This window comes from Harpia harpyja, chromosome Z, assembly GCF_026419915.1.
Source record: "Harpia harpyja isolate bHarHar1 chromosome Z, bHarHar1 primary haplotype, whole genome shotgun sequence".
Lineage (NCBI taxonomy): Eukaryota > Metazoa > Chordata > Aves > Accipitriformes > Accipitridae > Harpia > Harpia harpyja.
The window spans coordinates 106,553,485-106,572,903 of record NC_068969.1 but is presented as its reverse complement, the minus strand read 5'-3'; the positions used below and the strand labels follow the sequence as shown (position 1 = coordinate 106,572,903).

Genomic DNA, 19,419 nt, shown 5'->3' with positions numbered 1-19,419 from the left:
CAGGCTGATGTGGTTTGGCAGGTCTAAAGAGCTGTGAGAGAGGTTCTGTCCCAACATAAGGCTGCCAAAAATGCACCAAGACCAGTACAAGACACGGACATAGCAGTCCTGTCCTGGCACAGGAAGGGCACGCTCTGCCCTAGTGAGATCCCGCTCAGACAGGGCCAAAGCTGTTGGTTCAGCCAGTCTAATGATGTGATACAAGCAGAAAAAATGACACTGAAGTTACTTGTCTGCTAAGGCAGCTTCCCCCATCCTGCTACCATGCCTCCCAGCCAGGGCTCAGCGTGGGACCGCAGCCCACAAGGCACAGGGAGCTGCCGCATCCCTTGGGGCTGAGCCAGTGCTGCAGCAAGGACTTGGCTCTCGCTTCTGCTGCGAGTTTGTGTCGCTTCTGCTTCCAGCGGTGGGTCTCTGTTCTGTGGTTTCCCACTGGGCTTAGCACTGCGTTTTCTCTCCAGGAGGGTGCTTATGCCCTGCCACTGCATAGCCTTGTTGGCCCCTGTGCACGAGCCATGCAAGTGCCACCATCTTGACTGTGGTGCCATCCCGACTGTGCCACCTGGAGCTTGGTCCCAGGGATGGCATGCCAAGCTGGTAGCAGAGCAGGCATCACACCTCCCCGCTGCTGGACCATCGGGTCCAAGAGGGAGCCTGTGGTGTGGATTATCATTTGTGACAATGGCATATTTGATTGCAAAAGTGTCCCTTCATTCTCAGAAAGTCCCAGTAGATATTTCATTAAGTTTCATGGAAGAAGTGTCAGCCTTTTGCAGCTGAGCAGCCAGAAGGGCCACGAAGTCCCTTTTCACCCCATGATGGACATCCCTAGCTGGGTGTGGGGTGTAGCTGCAGAGGGAGGTGGGTTCTGCTGCAGAACAGAGGTGGGAGGTAAAGCTGCTGCAAAGCTGGAGGAGAGCTTCTTTGGGGTCAGCAGGGTTTTGTCAGCCCTCACAGGAGGATGTTTTGTGGTCACATCCAGGCTGAGTGACGAGACTCTCCTGCCCTGGAGCTTGCCCTGAGCTGAGCATGTCGGAGGGGGAAGGTGCCTCCTTTACAACACCCCTGAAGTAAACTGAGGTTGGCTTCCAGGCTATCATGGAGTGATTGAGTACAAGTCCTTTAGCACCCATCTGTTATCTCTTAATTAAAGTTTCTTGCTAATTATTTTTTCTTGTCAAGAGAGCAAAGCTGCTGACTCCAGAGATTTACCAAAGTAGAGCAAACAAACGCAGGCTCTGCTTGCTGCAATTCTTCATTAATGGACAAAATTACCTTGAACAGTCCATATCTTTGGCTACATCGATGACACTTAATTACGCCTGTTTCCTAACAAAGATGTATCTAGTTTTAAATCACTCATGGAAGAACTGCCTCCTTAAGCAGGAAATTCCTTCTCCTTGAAGGGAAAGTGTCTGCTGGCAACAAAAGCTGTGCAAAGACCAAGTGGCACCAGAGGGAGTAGATGTGAGGAGATCAAGGTTGGGGTGTGCTGTGGGAAGCTGGTGTCAGGAAACCCTCTCCGGTGCCAGAGGCTGTTTCATCTTAAGAAGGGCAGACCTCAGGGCTGTGAAGCTGCAGATGGGAGCAGAGCCACCGGCATCCTGTGGACATGGTCAGTGCTGCTCAGGCCGGTGAGCAGGGGTGCTGGAGCAAGAGAGAAGCCACAGGGTTGTGCCACCACTCTGTCCAATGGCTGGAGAAGGCCAGGAACGTCCCCCCTCCAGAGGGACGATGGTCAGGCTACCTCTCTTTCCCCTTGCCCTCTCCACCCTTTGGGGCTCCTCGCTCGTCTCCTGTGGGCTTATTCATCTTATTTACCACGGGAAGTTGCAGGGTGTGAGACCTCGCTGGTTTATCTGCTTGGAAAGCTCTTGGCATAGCCCTGGCACTGTGTAAATATTAAATGTATAATTTATGAATACATACACAGAGAGGTAATTAGCCGCTGAGATAATTATTTGTGGGTAGTTGCTTAGCTGTGGGAGGGAGGTACAGAGGCTAACAGGGTGACGTGAAGGCCTCTCTGTCCAAAGGCATGTACGTAATTCTCTGTCCTGCTGCAGAAGTGCTCCACAACCTGTCGGGGGAAGCGGGGACGTGGCCTTTCTTGCTGCCTCAGTTTCCCCATCTGCAAAAGAGGGGCACAGCCAGAGGCTGTTCACCCTGCAGAGGAGAAGAGTGCTTGTGTCTGTCCCCAAAAATGCTGCAGTGGCTTCCTTTTGCACACTCTCTGCTTACACCAGCCACAACCCCACAGTGCGTTTGGGCAGAGGGCTCCGGAGGGAACAGTTGGCCCAGTCTGCCTGCAAATTGCTGTGACAGTGAGGGCGGTTTTGGCCCCTGCGTGTGCGTGCTGGAGGTTGGCTTGCAACAGGCCCTGGCACAAAGAGCCCCATTGAGGGGCTGCAGTGAGCACGGGCGCCGGGAATGCAAACCATCTTCTCCATTTCCTCTGCCCCCTGTTCAGAAGACCCCTCGGGCAACTGGGCACAGACACCCAGGGCCACATCTGTGGCATGGCTCCGTGCATGCTGCATAGGGCCGTGCTCAGCAGCATGCTTGCCCTGGCAGCTGCCTGTGCTGGCAGGGTGGGAGCCTTGGCAGGAACAGAGGGAGAGCAGCCAGTGGAGATGGAGGATCCCAAGAGGAGTTTTGCTCCTTCCCAGCATGGCGCACGTCAGGGCAGTCCTCAGGTTTGCGGGATTTCCCTGTGTTGTTGCCCTTGCAGTCTCGATGCAGGTCTAGATTCAGTAAGAAGGAAAATGAGGGTCATGTTTCTATTGAGGAGCTCCAGCTGCGCAGGATGGGTTTGGGAAGGATCAAATGTGTTCCCACGGGCCCCGTGTGTCAGTTGCTTTGTGTCATCTTTGCTCCATGTCTCTCCGCTGGACCGCTGTCCCGTTGGTCCCCGTTGTGTTGCAGTTGCACAGATCATACTGTCAAGTTGTCACTCATCATCGCTAGGAGGACAGCAAAGCAGGTCACAGCTTATTTCACCAAGCTGCCCCAGGTCCACCACCGGGAGCTGTGTGTGCCTGTCCCATGGGTGGCTCCCATCTTCCCTCCACTGGAGCTTTGCAGGGCTGTGGGTGTGAGTTTCTGCCCTCGTTATGCATCACCACAGCTCCTCTCCAGCTCTGGGACTTTATGTCGTAAGCCATGCTGTGCCTGGCTGGCCTGCTGTGCTGCTGCAGAGGATGTGGCCTTTGGTGGGGTTGAATGCTCAGAGGTTGAATGTTGCTGGTTGGGGTGCAGCATTACAACCTTTCCATCATGTGTGCTTCACCCTTGTGCTGTCACCCAACCCAAAAAGCAGCATACTTTGGAGAAGCAAGGTGATAGGGGTAGGGCAGCATCTCTATGTATCACTTCTAGCTAATGATCACAGTAGTGTTGGTGGGAAGGGATCTCTGGAGGTGTCTAGTCCAGTGTCCCACTCAGAAGAGGACTGTCCTCAACAGTAGACCAGATCAGCCATGGCTTTGTCAACAGAGCCCTGACAACCTCCAAGGTTGGAGATCCCCCTTTCTCTGTGGGTACCTGTCCCAGCACCCTCCTGGAAAATAAATTTTCCTCCATGTCCAGCTCGGACCTCCTGAGCTGCAGCCCCCAGCTGTTGGCCCTTGTTCTGCCCATGCCACCAGTCGACGTCCATCCAGCAGGGCTGGCCCTTCAGCACAGACACTATCTTGGTCATCGATCCCATGTGTTACCAGTGACGTGATGACCAGGAGGGTGGACAAACCTCCCTCCCCTCCCTGCTCGAGGGAGCCATGAGGCTCTGGGTGGGCTGGGAGGGGACTCCTGCCCTTACCCAGCCTGTGGGAAGTGGAGGCTCCCAGTAAACACTCTGGTCACCCTTGCCCATCCTCATCCTAAAGCAGAACTGGTGTCTGCAGCACGAGACAGGGCTGCTCCAGTGTTCTGAGGGTGGGGGCTGTCCCCATGGTGCCCATTCCCAAAGGGGCTGCCATGTGTTCGCACCGCAGTGTGGTTGGGTGGGACTCCTATGTCTGGCATGGGGCAGGAGGGATGTAAGGACCTGGCTTAGCTCCAGTAAGAGCCTCAGCAAACCTGGCTGTGAGAAACGCCTCCTCCGAAGCTGTGCTTTGGGTTTCTCCTTCGTCAGGGGCCTTAAATCATTGCATTGGAAGGGAGCGTTGCTTTCAAAGACCTGTCTTCCAGGAATGGCTCCCTCAGCCCTTCTGGATGAGTGCCAACGTGTTTGTACTGTGTTTAAGGACAAATAGGAAATAATTCAAGGTGCCTTTTCCCCCTTCCCAACTTAGTCCTGCTGCCACCAGCTACAGACAAGCTCAGCCACAATCCTGAGAAGTAGAGCTGGGCACCCCAGAGCTTTCCCCCACTCTCAGACCTTCCCTGGGGCTGGGCACTGGAGCCAGGCAAGGCAGGCAGGTCTGTCAGTCCACTGCTGCACTGGTCCACTTTCTCCACAGAAGGCTGGTGGGTGGTGCAGCATCTCCAGTGTCTCTGCCGAGCAGATCCCCAAGTGTAAGGCCAGGAGAGACAATGGCCTTTTGTGAGCTAGCAGGAAAGGGGAAGAGAAAATGTCTTTGCCTTATGCAATAGAAGAAATCAGAGGAGAACTTGAGTATGATGCTGGGACTCTTACTTTAACTCTGTTATCTGTATCTATCCTTCCACCCATCTGCCTAGTCATCTGTCCATCCATCCATCTATCCATCCACCCACCTCCACAGCCCTTTGAACAGCCAACCATCCACCCAACACCACTGCCATTCATTGGTCCTTCCATCCCTCCCTCCCTCTACCCATGCACACATCTGTCCACCCATCCCTCCATCCACATATGCAGCCAGTCAGCCAGCTGCTTATACGCTTATCCCTCCATCCTCTTGCACTTCTCTGCATCCCCATATATGCCCATCCATTCATCCATCCATCCATCCATCCACTTGCATAGCCATCCATCCTTTCGTCTTCATACACTTCCCTTCATCCCATCTGTGCTCATCCAGCCAGCTGTCTGTCTGTCTGCGATCACACACATTCATTCATCTGTCCACCCATCCATCTTCTTCCACACTTATGCCTGTCTGCCTGTTTATCTGGGCCCATTCCAGCTACCCCTCCTCACACAGATGCCTCAGGTTTTATGTTCTCCCCTCTTTCTGCTTGTCAGTATATGCTCTAAGCTTTTTTAAGACACTTGAAACACACTTGTCTGATCAATGCAGTTTCGCAAAGGTCCCCATCCTTGGCTAGTGTCTGAGATGATCCTGAGGCATCTCACCAGCATCTTACTTGCTACAACCCAATTTTTCCCCGTCTGTTCTTAGCGCCCAATTTCCCAGCAGGGATAGCATCCCTAAGGGTGCTGTTTCCCTGTCAGAAGTAGTTGTCCTGACAGACCGTCTGCAGGAGGGCTCAGACCTGCCAAGGACTTCTCCAGGACCAGCTTCACCCTGGGGCTCTCTCCTTCGCAGACAGGCTCACGCTGTGGTCGTTCACACAAGGAATGGCTGGATCATGCCCATGTGGTCCCACCTATCAAGAGGACCCAGGAGCTGATGTCTAGAGAGGGAGAAAGAAGCAGGACAAGCACAGGAGGTGCTTCTCCTGTCCCTCCCCACCATCAGCTGCCTGCAGCCTCCCCAGGCTCACTGGGCAACTCAGTGTTTCACCGCCCTGGGTGGTGTCTTCTGTTATGGATTCATTTAATCACTATTTTCCCCCAAATGTTGACATCCACAGCATCTGATGGACATGAGTTTCTGTAATTTAATCACACTTTGTGCAGAAAAGGACTTTCTTTTGCTTGTTTTCATTTGCTGCCAATTATTTTATTAGGGCAAGGAGCAAGTGGTCTTTCTCTATTTGTCCTTTCCACGTCACTCATCATTGCTTAGGTGTCTATCACGTCTCCACTCAGTTGTCTCCTTTTATGGATGAAGGGATCAAGTCTGATAAGCCGTCCTTACGTGGGGGCTCTTTCCAGCCTTTGCTATTCCTGTTTCCTTTCTCTGCTCTGTTTTCAGCTGAACTGTACTCCTAATAGCACGGGGACAAATTTGTGCATGGTTTTTAGGGTACAGAGCATTCCATGTTGTTCTCAATCCCTTTCTGAATAATTTCTAGCATTGGGTTTGCGTTTTCGGTCACCACTGAGCTGATGTTTTCAGGGAAGTGAGCGTGATGACTCCAAGATATGTTTCCATGGAGGCTGCAGCTCATTTGGAGCCATGAGTGGTAGGAGAAGCAAGGCTTCATTTGCCCTGTGTGCATCCCTGGGTGCTTATCGACACAGTGTTATGGCCTGGGGGGTCTGTACCATGAGGTCGTTCTGCAGCGCTTTTGCACCCAGCTGTAACTTGGCTGCCCTGACAGCCTCAGCAGCACACTGTCTCCTCTCACTGCCTCGACCCCCTTTTCCCCATGAGTTATGAGGGTGTTGGGCAGCTCAGATCCCTCTCTGATCTCTGTTGAACTTCACTGGTGACATCTTCTACTGCCACGTCGGACCGCTTGTTCTCACCTTTGGTCTCCTGACCTTTAGCTGCTATAAATCCTTGCAAGGACTTTCCTCGTGTGTCAGGGCTGCTTGGTTTCCTTGGGAGGCACCTTGTCAAATGTGTTCTTGAAACCCAGGAGTATTTTGAGAACTGAATCACCCTTGTCTATGCACAAAGGCTTGATGAAGCCTTGAAGGAACCTCATCCCCTGCTCATCCACCTGTCCTGCTTCACCCCATGTCATGCACACACACACACATGGTTTTATCCTTGCCACACGCAGCTTAGCACAGCCAGTGTAGCAGCACAGGAAAGATTCAGTTGCTAAGGATCATTAATGAATGTCAGCTCGAGCTCCTGTCCAGAAACCTGAGAAAATTCAATTAGGCAGCTGGTGCCCAATGAGCTGTATTGCCCCACTCACAAGCTGCTAAATCAAGCAGCTCAGCAAGGCATCATGTTATTGCAGAGAGAGAAGAAAAGCCAGGCAGGGAGACAAACAGCATAGCATGCACCAAGCAGCTGCCCCTTTCCAAAGCCCAGCACGGGTAGGTTGCGATCCTCCCACCTGATTTCCTGGGCAGGGAATTGCAAGGGCAGGGGCCTACTTTCCACCTCTGCTAGTAAATAACTCAGGTTTGCTGGTGGTAAGTCCTGAGGCTCTGTCATCTCTCTGCTGGGAGTTTCTCTTGCACGCATTTGGTTTGCATCCTGCAACAAGTTACGCAGATACAGGAGTGGCAATGACTTGCTGGTGGTGAGTGTCTGGCTGTGCCATGGGGCATTTGGCTGGTAAGCTATACATGCAGCCCTTACATGTCTCCTCCAAGATAAAGGTCAGAGGAAAGCATCCTGTGAGATAGAGGTGGTCCATGAGTCCTGATCCCCTGGTCTTTGCCAGCTGATCCACTCTAGTCTGAGGTTAAAATGAATCATTATCGGGGCCAGGAGGAGAACCTGGCCACAAACACAGTGTCAGTCCATGCCCCAGTCCTTCTCTCGCTTCCTAGACGTGATGGTAAGATCCTATTGCCAAGGCAGCCATTCTCATGGGGCTCCGAGCTCACCTGTTTTTCTCTTCTTCCTCCCCACAGACAGCCACATCCAGTATGAGCGGGTAGGCGCGGACGTGACCATGAAGTGTGGCTCCATGGACTGGGACGCAGCCGTGACCTGGACAGCCAATGGCACTGACATCGATGAGTCCCACCTGAACGGGTCCTACCTGATCCTGAAGAACGTCGACCTGACACAGAGCGGCCAGTACTCCTGCTATGAGGGCTCCTCCTGGCACCTGAAATACCAGACCTACCTGAGGGTGGGAAGTGAGTACCCCAGCATGTGACATTGAAGGAGACGGAGCCACACTCTCTGCTCCCATATTGACCCCTCACAGCCCCCTCCTGCCATGCCAACCCCTATACTTTCTATACATACAGTTGCCTGCTGCACCCTGCCAATACAAGCCCCTTGTGGCATACTAATCCCAGGAGCAGGATGGGAGCAGCCCCTCCTGCCCCAAACTTTGCATCAAAGCCAGTAGACTAAATGATGCCCCAGGAACAATTTGAGAAGCGATGTTGCTTCTGCATCCAGCCCAGTACCACAACCACCATCTCTGCAGGTGGAAAGAGTTGGGGCTGAGCTGTCACAGGGGATTGCAGCCGGAAGGGAGAAGTCCTGGCCGGGGTTCCTGCAACACGGTTGTTTCAGAGGAGCAGCCAAAAGGTGGTGGCAGTTGCTGTGTGTTTGCAGGAGCCTCTGTGCACAGACGTGTTGGAGGACAGCTGCACGTTTCCCAGCATTTTGCATATCTTAAGCTCGAGACGCACTGATTCACAGGTCTCGGCGTGGGAGATAAGAGTTGTGCTATATTTCACATGATGCTGAAAGCTGATAGCAGCTGTGTGTTCGGTGGGCTGCTGTATTTGTACAGCTGATGGCAACTGTGTGTTTCACAGTACGGCGTCTGCAACTGGCAGCAGTGGGTGTCTGGGAGCACCAGCCGGCAGAGCTGGCTGTGGGGTGGTAACTGCTGTGGAGGATGCTGCGAGGCACCAGCTGGGACCCCCACCAGGTGGGGATGTGTTCTGTAGGTAGCCGTATGTTCCCAGGTTTGGAGGACACGGCAGAGCGTTTCTCTGCTCCTTGTCTCACTTTCTGCACCTTGCATCAGAGCCAAAGTGATGTTTCCAACCTAGACCATGGTCCAGGGGCAGAGGGTTGCGGGAGGACCAGCCGAGGGCTGCATAAGCCCTGCAAATCAGGCAGGAGGGGCTTACTGCACCTGTGGGTCAACTGAAGAAATCCAAGTTTGAGGGATGCTGCATGGTGTCCAACTCATGGTTTCGGGTCTGCTGGGAGGGATCCTGGCACATGGGCCAAGAGGAAGGGGTGCTGGAAGAAGCTGAAAGGCAATGTGAGAAGCAGGCAAGGGGAGAGCAGTCAGCGTAGGGCAGTGGGTATGGCAGCAAGTAGGTGTCAAGGCTGGGAGCATGGCAGACAAAAAGACCGTCACAGAAGGGTCAGGGGCTTCTCAACTGCGCTGTTGGGGTGAGGAGGTGTTCATGTGTTGTTCGGAGACAGGGAACGCAGGAGCTGGGTGTAGTGCAGGCGGCAGCAGGAGGAGGCTGTGCTTGGGCAGATCCCATCTGAGGAGAGGTCCCAGGCTCATAAGGCCAGTGCGTGGGGGGCTGCAGCCTAGGTCTGGAGGAAAAAAGGGGACAGAGGAGGGGACTGCAGCCTCCAACTACCTCCTCTGCAGCTGTGGCATCGCCGTGACTTTGCAATGGCTCTTCCATCTGCTAAGCACCTCACTAATAGTAATCCCTGTCAATCCGCTCAGGGACCCGTGGGAATTGCTCAGCGTTAGAGCCCAAATCCTGCTGTTTCCTATTACCGTGTGTTCCCATTTGCTGGAGGCTCACAGCCCCCCTGAGCACTGGGCAGCTGAGGAGCCTGGTTGAACGCTGCAGGGGCCACCAGCCCCAGGAGAGAAGGTGACAAATAAATAAGTGAATGCCCGGTGTTGTTAACACAATTAAGTATGCAAGGAACTAATCAGGTGAGACACTTTTAGTGGTAATTAATTTAATTGCCTGGATTTTAATTTAATGTTCTCCACGAGGTTTCTTTTCCCAGCGCTGCCACCCGCAGCCCCTGCCTGCACCTCCCCCAACTTTCCTGCCTCTGCAGGGCATGATTGATTCCCTGGAGGTGTGCAGGCTGCTGCAGAGGAGAAGGTTTGGGAGCATCCCAGGAGGATATGGAGATGGAGATATGGGCATGTTGATGGAGATGGAGATGGGCGGCTTGGGGGAGGTTTGCACCATGGCCCTGTGGTAGCATCCCTGCTGCAGCTGAGCATGCTGGGAGCCCAGCCCTGGGGTTTGAGGGATCTTGGATTTGTTTTGTTTCAATTGCATGGGAAGTTAAATGAAAACAGGCCTGTGCCTGCATTTTCCTCTTACTGGGGCAACAAGAAAGATGACGACAGCAGGACTGAGGGGCTGGGGCCGCACATGGAGAAGTGTCGGGGATCTCACTAGATAAGTGACGGTACCTGGAGCATGCACCCCAAGTGAGGCAGGGGTGCTCCTGGGCTGACAATGCCGCAGGAAGGGTGTGGGGAAGGAGCAGAGAAGCAGCGAGGACGAGGAAAGAGTGTCAGTTAGGAAAGCAAGCTCCATCATGGGGGTCAGCGAGCACAGGGATGAAGGGAGACCTGCCAGGAGTCAAGCTGAGCGAGACCTTGCAGAGGAAATGAAAAGGGGGGTTAGCCGTATAAATACGGAGCAAACAAGGAGAGAAGAGCGGAGCTGGCTCTGCAGCCAGGTTTCAGAGGAGATTAAAGGTAAGCTCAGCAAAGCCTGATACCAAATGAACTCTGAGCAGCAATGCTGAGAGCAAGGGCAGCCCAGGCTGGGGGAGAGGAGGGAGGATAAAACCTGGAGATGGTCCTCTGTCGTGGAGGCACCTTCAAAGAAAATGATGCATTGAAGTCTTGGGGAGCACCTCATCCCCAGGTGAGAACATCTCCTCATCTCCTGTTCGTTAGCAAGGCTCATTAGCAGCTGAGAGGTCAGTGGCGGTACCCAGTGCTGTGGGGAGAGGGGACGTGTCTCCTGTGCTTGAGAGAAGGAAAAATCTTGATCAGACAGCCTGGCCCCACAGCACAGCGGGGCCGCAGGGCGCACTTGGAAGAGGGAGCAATTAAAGATGTGGAGACAAATGGAAAATGGGAGAAAAATACAAGGGGGACTTGCCAGGGATATATCACACCAGATTAACCTGATAGCTCTCTTTGATAAGGGAACTGATTTCCTAAGCCCAGAAATGTGGTCGATGTAATCTGTCTTGACTTCAGTGAAGTATTTGCTATGATGCCACATGGGAAATTATGAGTTAAACCAGAGAAAATGTGGATTAGTACGAGAGTTGGAACACGGCTTAGGAAATGGCTAAAGGGGATCAGATTGTGCTGAAAGGGGAGCTGCTGGGAGGGATGGGGGAGCTTCAGCATCAGCCTTTGGACCACTCTCAGTGGTGTCTACCATAATGGCTCTGGCCCACAAGCACCAGGGAGCTCTGGTGGGATGTGGGGGCAGAGCTGTGGGGGGACCTGGGGATTTCTGGGGTGGGAATTTCATGCTGGAGGGGCCAGGATGCTACGTAATGGTGCAAAAGGCACAAAGTGCGTGAAGGTGTCTCATTGGTGTGCTTCAGCAGGCGGGCGGGAGGACATGGGTAGTTCAGCTGGTCCTTGGGGTGGGGTTTGACACCCGGGTCCACATCATGGGGGATGTGGCTGGGAGCCCAGCAACACCCCACAGAGGCTGGGGGTAGCCAGACTACCTCGTCCCCTGCAGAGATGGGTACACCGGCACACATGCAGTGGGAACAATATGCATCCAGGAATGGGGTGGGCAACAGATGGAGAGCCCACCTCGGAGAGGAGGAAGGGCCCGCAGGCTTGCTTATCCCTAAGGGTCCCAGATCACCCATCTCCAGGGCGTTAATCTTCCTGAGCACAAACTGGCCCTGGGGAAGGTCGTGCTTCTCCAGGGCAGCCTCTTCCAGCAGACTTCGAGCAGCGACATGTTGCTCTGCCTCCTTTTTTCAGGCAGCTGAGCATGAGGTGAAGAACCAGGGTGCTCTGTGTTTATCTCCAGTGGGTCACCTGCCCCGCAGCCTGGAGAGTGACAGATGCCTGAGCATGGTCAGAAGCAGCAGGCGATGGGGCCGGGGCTTTTTGCACACCAGGCATCCCTGGCCTGAGCCCCGGACTGAGCGCCAGGAGCAGGCAGGAGGGAGGGGAAGGCTCCGGGTACCGGGAGCACGGCGCCGGGCTCCCGGCTGCCCCCGTGAGCCACAGCTCTGCATTTGGAAACACGCGGCCAGAGGGCCCGGGGATGGATATAACAAAGACGTTGGGAAATAATGTGCTCTTGAGGTTTGGCACACGGCTCCGTGCATTACAGAATGTTATAAAAATACTGCTAATGGGCCAGAGAGGAGTGGAAACGCGCGGCGGAAAGGCTGCCAGAAGCCGGAGAGCGCACATGGGAGCCGGGAGGCCTTGTGTGCAAAGAGGGGAGGGAGGGAGGCAGCCAGGGCGGGCGTCTGTCCTTCCACTCCCATCCCTCTGTCCCTTTCTAACCTGCTTATCTCCATCCTGACCCGGCGACTCTGCCCATTTGCACCTCTGCTTTCACCCCTCTGCCCAGCTTTGGGGATGCCCAAGCGCTGCCAGCTGTGCTGCTGGCCCCCGTCGCTCTGCCTGCTGCCTAACGAGGCTGCTGCCTGGTGGGCTGGGGTGCAGGCAGGGATGGGGTCTGCATGGGAGAGGAAATACAGCAAAATCCCCTCCAGCAGCAGGGACACAAGTCAGGTTGCAGGCACTGGAGTTGCCCTCCGCATTGCCGTGGCGGCACAGGGGCTCATCGCCCGGTGCCAGCCCCAGCCCTGCCCCATGGGCATTGCTGCCTCCCAGATGATGGTGGGAAAGGCACTGGCAGTGGGCAAGCGGCTCCAGGCTGGCCTCCTTCCTCCATGTCTGTCACTGCAGCGGCTGGCGAGAGAAAGGGGAAAAAACATGCGGTTTGACGGAAAACGACATGGAAAAACAACCAAATTAACAGAAACACAAACAAAGCAAAACCAGAGAGAGGGAGGGGGGAAGGGGCACAGCAACAGGAACCACATGTGAGCAGGGAGGCAGGGAGAGCCCGAGTGTGTTCTCTGGCCTGATTAGCAAGCGATCAAACATCGGCCACTAATAAATAATCAGAGCCTCCCTTTTCTCTGTCTTAGAAGTCCCTTTTCTCCCAGCTGGGCTCCAGCTGCAACCAGAGGATTGGACTGCAGTTTGCATCTTTTTTTGTTGTTGTTTTTCTAACTTTTTTTCTTTTTCACCCATCCAAAATGAAGAAGAAACAAAGAAGGTAACCTCTCAATGTGAGACGTACACCTCCAGCTCCCCAGGAGAGGGATGCAGCACCAGGGCAGGTGTGAGCATCCCGTGATGAGCACTGGCTAAACAGCGGAGGAAGGCAGTGCTGGGGACCGATGTCTGCCTACCTGCTTCCACTGGTTGTTTTGGTGGGAAAAACTGCAGGAAGGCACTGGAGACATGCCGTCTTGGGAAAATAGAGGTTTGGCAGGCTCCAACAAGCCAGCAGCAAGGATGCCTCTGCCACAGGGCAGGGTGCTGTCAGTCAGGCCAGTGCTCCTGCAGCTGGCACGGCTGCTGATGGAGAAGCATGGGCTCAGGGTCAGCGCGTGCAGATATTTCCCTGCTTGTGGCCAGTGATCTGTGATGCCAGGCTTGCTTTTTTTTAAAAGCCCTTTTGATGGATTTTTCCCCTATGAACTTATCCAATCCCTTCCTGCAGCCATGTAAACTGAGGCTATTTCGAGAGCAGCAAGTTAAACATGACTGCGACCGTTCCCCAGCACCAGGGCCAGCTGGCAGAGAGCAGCGCCTGCCCCTGCGATTCATCCCTCTCACCCTCCAAATGTGCTCCTGCCCCTGGGGGATGGCCCTGTGCAAGGTCAGCCCCAAGGCTGTGCCCAAGCAGTGCTTGGGGCAGGACTACGTTAACCTCAACCAAATCTGTGGCAGGGATGGAGCTAATAAATTTAAGCATGTGGCTGCTGATACTCCGGCATCGGGAGATGCACCCCAAAGCTGTTGGGTTTGTTGCTATGGTTGTGGTTGATTTTTCCCCACTTGCCTGCAGCACTGGGGGCTGGGTAGTTGCAAGGGCCCTGGGAGACTTCACAACCAAGCATCACCTTCCTGGTTCCCAAGAGCCACAGAAAGAGACTCTTATGGACGAGGTCAACCAGATTGCAGGATTGCTTTGTTCATCAAAATTCGGCTTTATTTCATGAGGCATGCAGGCTCTCCAATCACTGCCTTTCCATGCCAAGCTGTTTGTTCGTGGCTGGGAAAATTCAACAGACGAATTTTGCTGCCTGTGCCCATTTTTTGGGTCTTGGCCTGGCTAGGAGCTGGAACGGCATGCTGGGTAACAATATGCAAATTGCCATCCCAGGTTTTTAAGGAGAAGGCAAAAAAAACCCCAAACCCAACCAAAAACCCCACCACGCTCCCAAATGCAATTAGTCCTAATCGAATTAGGAGCTGGACTAGACAAACAAACACGTTTGCAAGCAGCGGGTGACCTTTCTGCCCCATCCGGCGGGATGCACGCTGCCGTGCCACAGCGGGAAGGGCTGAATGAAGCTGTGCCCCATGGGCCACGTGTGCATGCACTCGCACGCTTGCACCCACACATGCACACACCCGCACCCCGCTGCGTTCCTCCCATCCTTTCCCTTGCTGGGCTGGGCAGCCTGCCCAGCTGCAGCATAGCAGAGTGATGCTTCTTTGGCTCGCTATGTAAAATATGATAATCTGGGGCAGCCGGTGTCAGAAACAATAAAAATATCCCCTCTCCCATCCTTGCGGCCCCTTGCTTCGTGCGGGGGAGCCGGGGGCAGCGAGGAGCGTGCGGCGGTGGGGCGAGTGGAGCGGCACGTGGCATTTATTAGGTGCCGCAGCACGAGACCGCAGCGCCGGCAGCTCTGCCCTGGCCTCGCCGATGCTGTGGCCTGCAGAGGCCCTGCCAGAAGGAAGAGCATGCCTGGGAGGTGGCCAACGCATGCAGGGTCCCATGTCCCATGGCAGGTACCTGAAGGGACATGGCCTTTTGCTTGATCCCACTGACCGATAAGCTCATGCCAGGTTGGGTGCTATGGAGAGCTCATAGCTTCACCTGAGTCATGGCAGGAGCATCGCATGGCATGAGGGCACCAAGAAGTGGAGAAGATGGTCACCCCCTTGCCAGCCCACTCCCCAGGGCGGAGGTGGGGGAGTTTGGGGGCTGCTGGTGACCAACCAGAGCCAGGGATGGAGTGTCCATTAGAGAGAGGGTGCTCGAGGTGCAAGAACCCTCTTGGTGAGCACCCAGCGGGGTCCCAATCTTTGGACCTACATGTGAAATGAGCCCAGAGGCTCCCTATGCATCCCCTCCTACAGCAGGGCTGGGGACGTACTCATGGGATGGGGTGGGGGGCAGCCTAGCTCTTGCCCCCTGCCCTGTCCCAGCAGCTGCTGGGCTGGAGAGAGGAAAAAGGGCTTTGGGGCTTGGCAGCACCCTGGGAATCCTTCCCTGTCCTTGCCTAGCATGAATGCCAAAGGCTGCATGCAGCACCAGCATCCCGTGTCCCGGGCGGATGGCAGCACAGCCTCCTCCCGTTCTCCTGAGGTTTGTTTATCCTCCTTAACATGACAAAACCAGCCCGGTAATTAAAGAATCCCAAGTCCAGTCTAAACAGCTTCCCACAGCCCCTGCTCTGCAGTGCTTGGAATTAGGGATGCCCGGGGCTGGGTGGCCTCTGTGCCAGGAAAGGTTTTGTCTCGGCTGCTCTTAAGTGCTCCTTGTCAAAATATTTGGTGTGAGCTTCCTGGCACCCACCGGCAGTGGGTCCCCAGCTTCGAGGGCACTGGGAGGGGAGGGACCGGCCACCTCCTGTCACTGCAGCCGTGGGGCAGGAGCAAAGGGGTCGATGCCCCACATGTGGATGCTGCTTTTCCTTCTCCACTCACAGCTCCACACGGCTGTGTCACTTAAAGAAAATCACAGTCTGCTTCCCAGACAGTGCTGGAAGAAGAAACCCTGCCGATGTCACCAGCATGAGGAATAGCTCTTGCCTGTCACTGGCCACATGTGCCCATGTCTGCAGGGACCCAGGCCAGGTAGTCTCTCCAGGGACAGGAAGACCCCACAGTGGGGATCCTCTGTGACCGCATTCCTCCCGCCTGGAAAGAGAGGAGATGGCAGGCAGCAACGAATCCTCATCTTTTCCCAGCTCCCAGTGCTTCTCCATCCCTCTCCAAAACTGCTAGTGGTGGGTGGGAACCACGGTGGGGCCCAGGCAGGCAGTGGGGTCCTGGCAGAGGGCTCAGCAGGGTCAGGGCAGGATCCAGTGTACTTCAGTGTGAAAGACATTGTCATTAGCTATGGTTTCTCAAGCCGGTGCGTCTGCTGTAAATAATTTAGCAGAGTAAATGTGTGCTAACAGCAGGTCAGGGCGGGGAGGAGAGGAGAGGGAGGAGAGTCTTGGGTCTGGAAAGCAGGGAAGGGCGCTGGGAATAAAGCGAGATTATTTCCCTCCCGTTAGCGGGACAGGGTGGTGTCTCCCCCCGGAAAAGGAGTCAGAGGGTTCCCATGCCCGATGGATCCCTTCTTTCCCCAGTCCCCTCCTGAGCTGTCAGCATCGGTACCAGAGGCAACTACAGGACAATTTCCAGTTGCTCTTGCTCCAAGCACTTTAATGCTGTTTAAACAATTACGCAGTTGATAAATTTTGACAAGAAGAGATAGAAATAGCCTGGGAGAGCCACGCAGTAGAAATACTCTAAACAGATGTCCCTTTTCTCCCCCTTCTCTGCTCCCTGGGGGTCTTTATCATTTGCTGCCAACTAAACAAGACAGTGTTTGCATGAGTCGGGATGGTGGGGAGGGGGAGCAAAATGCCTTATTAAAATGGTTTAAGATACCATCCCTAGGGTGACGGCTGCTTGTTTTCTCTCCAGGATGGTCTTCTCTGCACCGACAGGAGCCGTGCACAGCCTGCCAAGCGCAGATGTGGCTAACGGCGGGCCGTTCATCCCTCTCCCTGCTAGCTCACAGGGTACCAGACTGGGCAGCCTGGCTGCCAGTGGTGCAGGGGACGCAGAGGGGTGTGGGGCATTTGCCAAAAGCAAGTGAGTAATGACAACCTGCTGTGCCAAGCAGCATGGGGAAATTTGGTCTCACTCTGGGCGTGTGAAGAGCTGGAGCCCAACAGTGCCTGCACAGAACCTCATGCAGCAGGGACCAGCAGTGGCTCCCCAGTGCTGCAGTTTGCCCCAGCTGAGAGATGTGGAGGACAGAGCGACCACAAAATGAGGGCCGGACCAGAGTCAGGTCTACAGGGGAAGCCTGATGGCATCCGTGGCTGAGCTTGGACATGTAGGGAGAAGAGATGATGCTGGAGGCCAGGATATCACTCAGTGGGTCAATGCCAGGAAACCACAGGGAGGTTAGGAGCCAGAGCCGAGACCTTGGTGCTGTATTCTTGCTCATGTTGGGCTGCCCTGTTTTGACCACTCCCAACCCCAGATGTTTTTTCCTTGCCACAGCCTTATATTGTGTGTGGCTTCGAGCTGAGCACACTCCAACTCAGTGCATGTTCCACAAGGAGCAGCCTTGTGCAGCATGGGTTGTCACGTGTTATGGGTGCACGTGCCGTGTTCTCTCAGTCAGGGAAGAAAGCAGAGGGCTGCAAGCAGCTTTCTGCCTTTCAGCTGCTTTCTGGATGCTGTGCAACCTGTGTTGGTCTGAGCCAATGCCTGGGGACTCGGGCAGGCTGGAGCCAGGGAGCTGTGAAATACATTGTGTGCATGGCGAACAGGCTGGGAATTGTTGTCTGTTGTTGTCTTGGGAGTTGACATGGTGCTGTTCACTTTTTTGGGCAATAGCTGCCTTGCTGAATCCCTGCCTCTGATGGCGGGGGACACACTGATGGCATGGCCTGCAGGTCCCAAAACACACTTCTCCCGGAGAAGTGCGCAAGGTGGTTTGCGCTCTCAAAGCTATCCCTGTGGCAAGGTGAGAGCCCAAAGGATCCGGTGCTGCACAGGTGTTTGTCTGAGCGTCTGAGCACAGAGCGGAGGGTGCTGGGCAGAAAGGTGCCCATGCAGGTGTCTGTGCAGTTGTTGGTTCGGGCCATGACGACCTGCCCATGTGTACCTGTGCATCACTACCTGCATGCTGCAGCATCCCTGTGTGTACAGCGGTGTGGTTGCATGGCCCAGCCTGCTTGAGAGACTGTGTGCAATGGCTTCGAATGTGCTTTTGCAAAGAGGGGATCCTGGCATGGAGGGTCTGTGGCTGTTGTGGGCACTTTTCTGGCTCCTGATTGATTTCCTAACACTCAGTCCTTGCTGCTGGATTCCTCTCTGCTCTCTGCATTTGGACCCAAGCTGCTCCCCCTTCCCTCTGTGCCTGACTTCCTTGAGTCACCAGCCAGGCGCAGCTGCCCTCTGCAAAGGCTCTTCGGCCTCATCAGCTTCTTCCTCCTCTTCTTCCCTTGCCCTCACTGAAACCCAGGGACCCGGACTCCAGTGCTGCGCTGGGGACACAGGGCAGCCCCTGCCACCTCCCATTCCCCTCACTGCCAGGTAGAATAGCCCCAGCTCAGTGGAAAGCAGAGGGGTGAGAGCCTAAATGAAAAGGAAGAAGCAGAAACTGAGGCACAGGCTGGGGAGCGATTTCCCAAAGCCACACAACTAAGCTTAGAAACGAGACTAGTGGTTCAGTGCCCTCCTCACCCTACATGGCTTCCCAACTGGGGTGTGCTGGGTTGGGCTCCCCCCACCCCAGGGCTCTGACCCACCACAGCCCACCCTGGGGAAGCAGCGCGCTCTAGTCACAAAGGACTGGGTCCCTGCATCTCACTGTGGAGCGGGACAGCTCATGGGCAGCCAGCCTGGAGGCATCGCCCATGGGCAATGTCCACACGTGCTCCCCTTTCTGCCACAGCCTTCATCACCCAACCCTTCTTCCCATCCCTCCTCCTTCTCCCGCTGCCTGGCCAAGCAAGCCAGAGCTGGCTGAGCATGGCTGTCCAGCATGGGGGTTTATTTCTGCTTCTCTCTGCTCCCTGCAGCAGCTCCTGGCCTGCAGCAGGGACACAGAGCCATGAAGCCTCCGGAGGGGGGAATTCCCATATCTCCAGTTGACCTGCCTCATTGGACATAAGCGGTGAAATAAGGTCCAAAATCAGATCCCTGCACTCCTCCTGGAGAAGAGAGCACGGAGGGAGCTGTCTGGTCCGGTGGCCACCCCTGCTATTCAAATTAATGCAAAGCAGGTGGGAAAATGCTGCTGGGTTGGAGACTGTGCAAGAGCACCAGGCTGCTCCTTGCTGCAAGTGCCGGTGGTGACACTTGGCTTTTGCAACTGAGGCTTGCCTTGCAGGAGCAGCATAAGCACACCAACAATGCTCCCATTGCCTCCAGAGGCTCAGGAGGTGAAACACCACTCACTTTTTTAGCTGCCAAGGCAGTGTTTGTGGGTGTGATTTTTGCCGTAGTGGTGCGGGGGCTGCTGTGTCGGCCCATGGAGGATGCTGAGGGTTTTGTTCAGAAGCGAAAAAGAGTGGTGGGCTTTTTCACAGGCATTAAAAAGCTCGCAAAGCTGCTGTGACACATAGTCATTGCAGGCATCGTTTTGCTGCATTCCCTTCTCTCGCTTCCCTGTCTCCCAGTGAGTGGTGGATCAGAGCAGACCTCAGAGATGATTCTCACTTGGCTCAAGCAGAGCAGCTGCCTAGTGCTGGTGGCAGTGTGAGGTCTGTGCTGCCACAC

At 54.9% G+C, this 19,419-nt stretch overlaps 1 protein-coding gene across 8 annotated transcripts in view; it reads left to right on the top strand.

Moving 5' to 3' along the window:
• Window positions 1–19,419, top strand: part of CNTFR (ciliary neurotrophic factor receptor) — a 212,765-nt gene that overhangs the window by 144,025 nt on the left and 49,321 nt on the right. For all 8 annotated transcript variants that reach the window (XM_052778588.1, XM_052778590.1, XM_052778589.1 and 5 more), the window contains one exon: window positions 7,592–7,822. In XM_052778588.1, coding sequence (XP_052634548.1) covers window positions 7,592–7,822 — 231 coding nt within the window. The remainder of the gene's footprint in view (window positions 1–7,591; window positions 7,823–19,419) is intronic.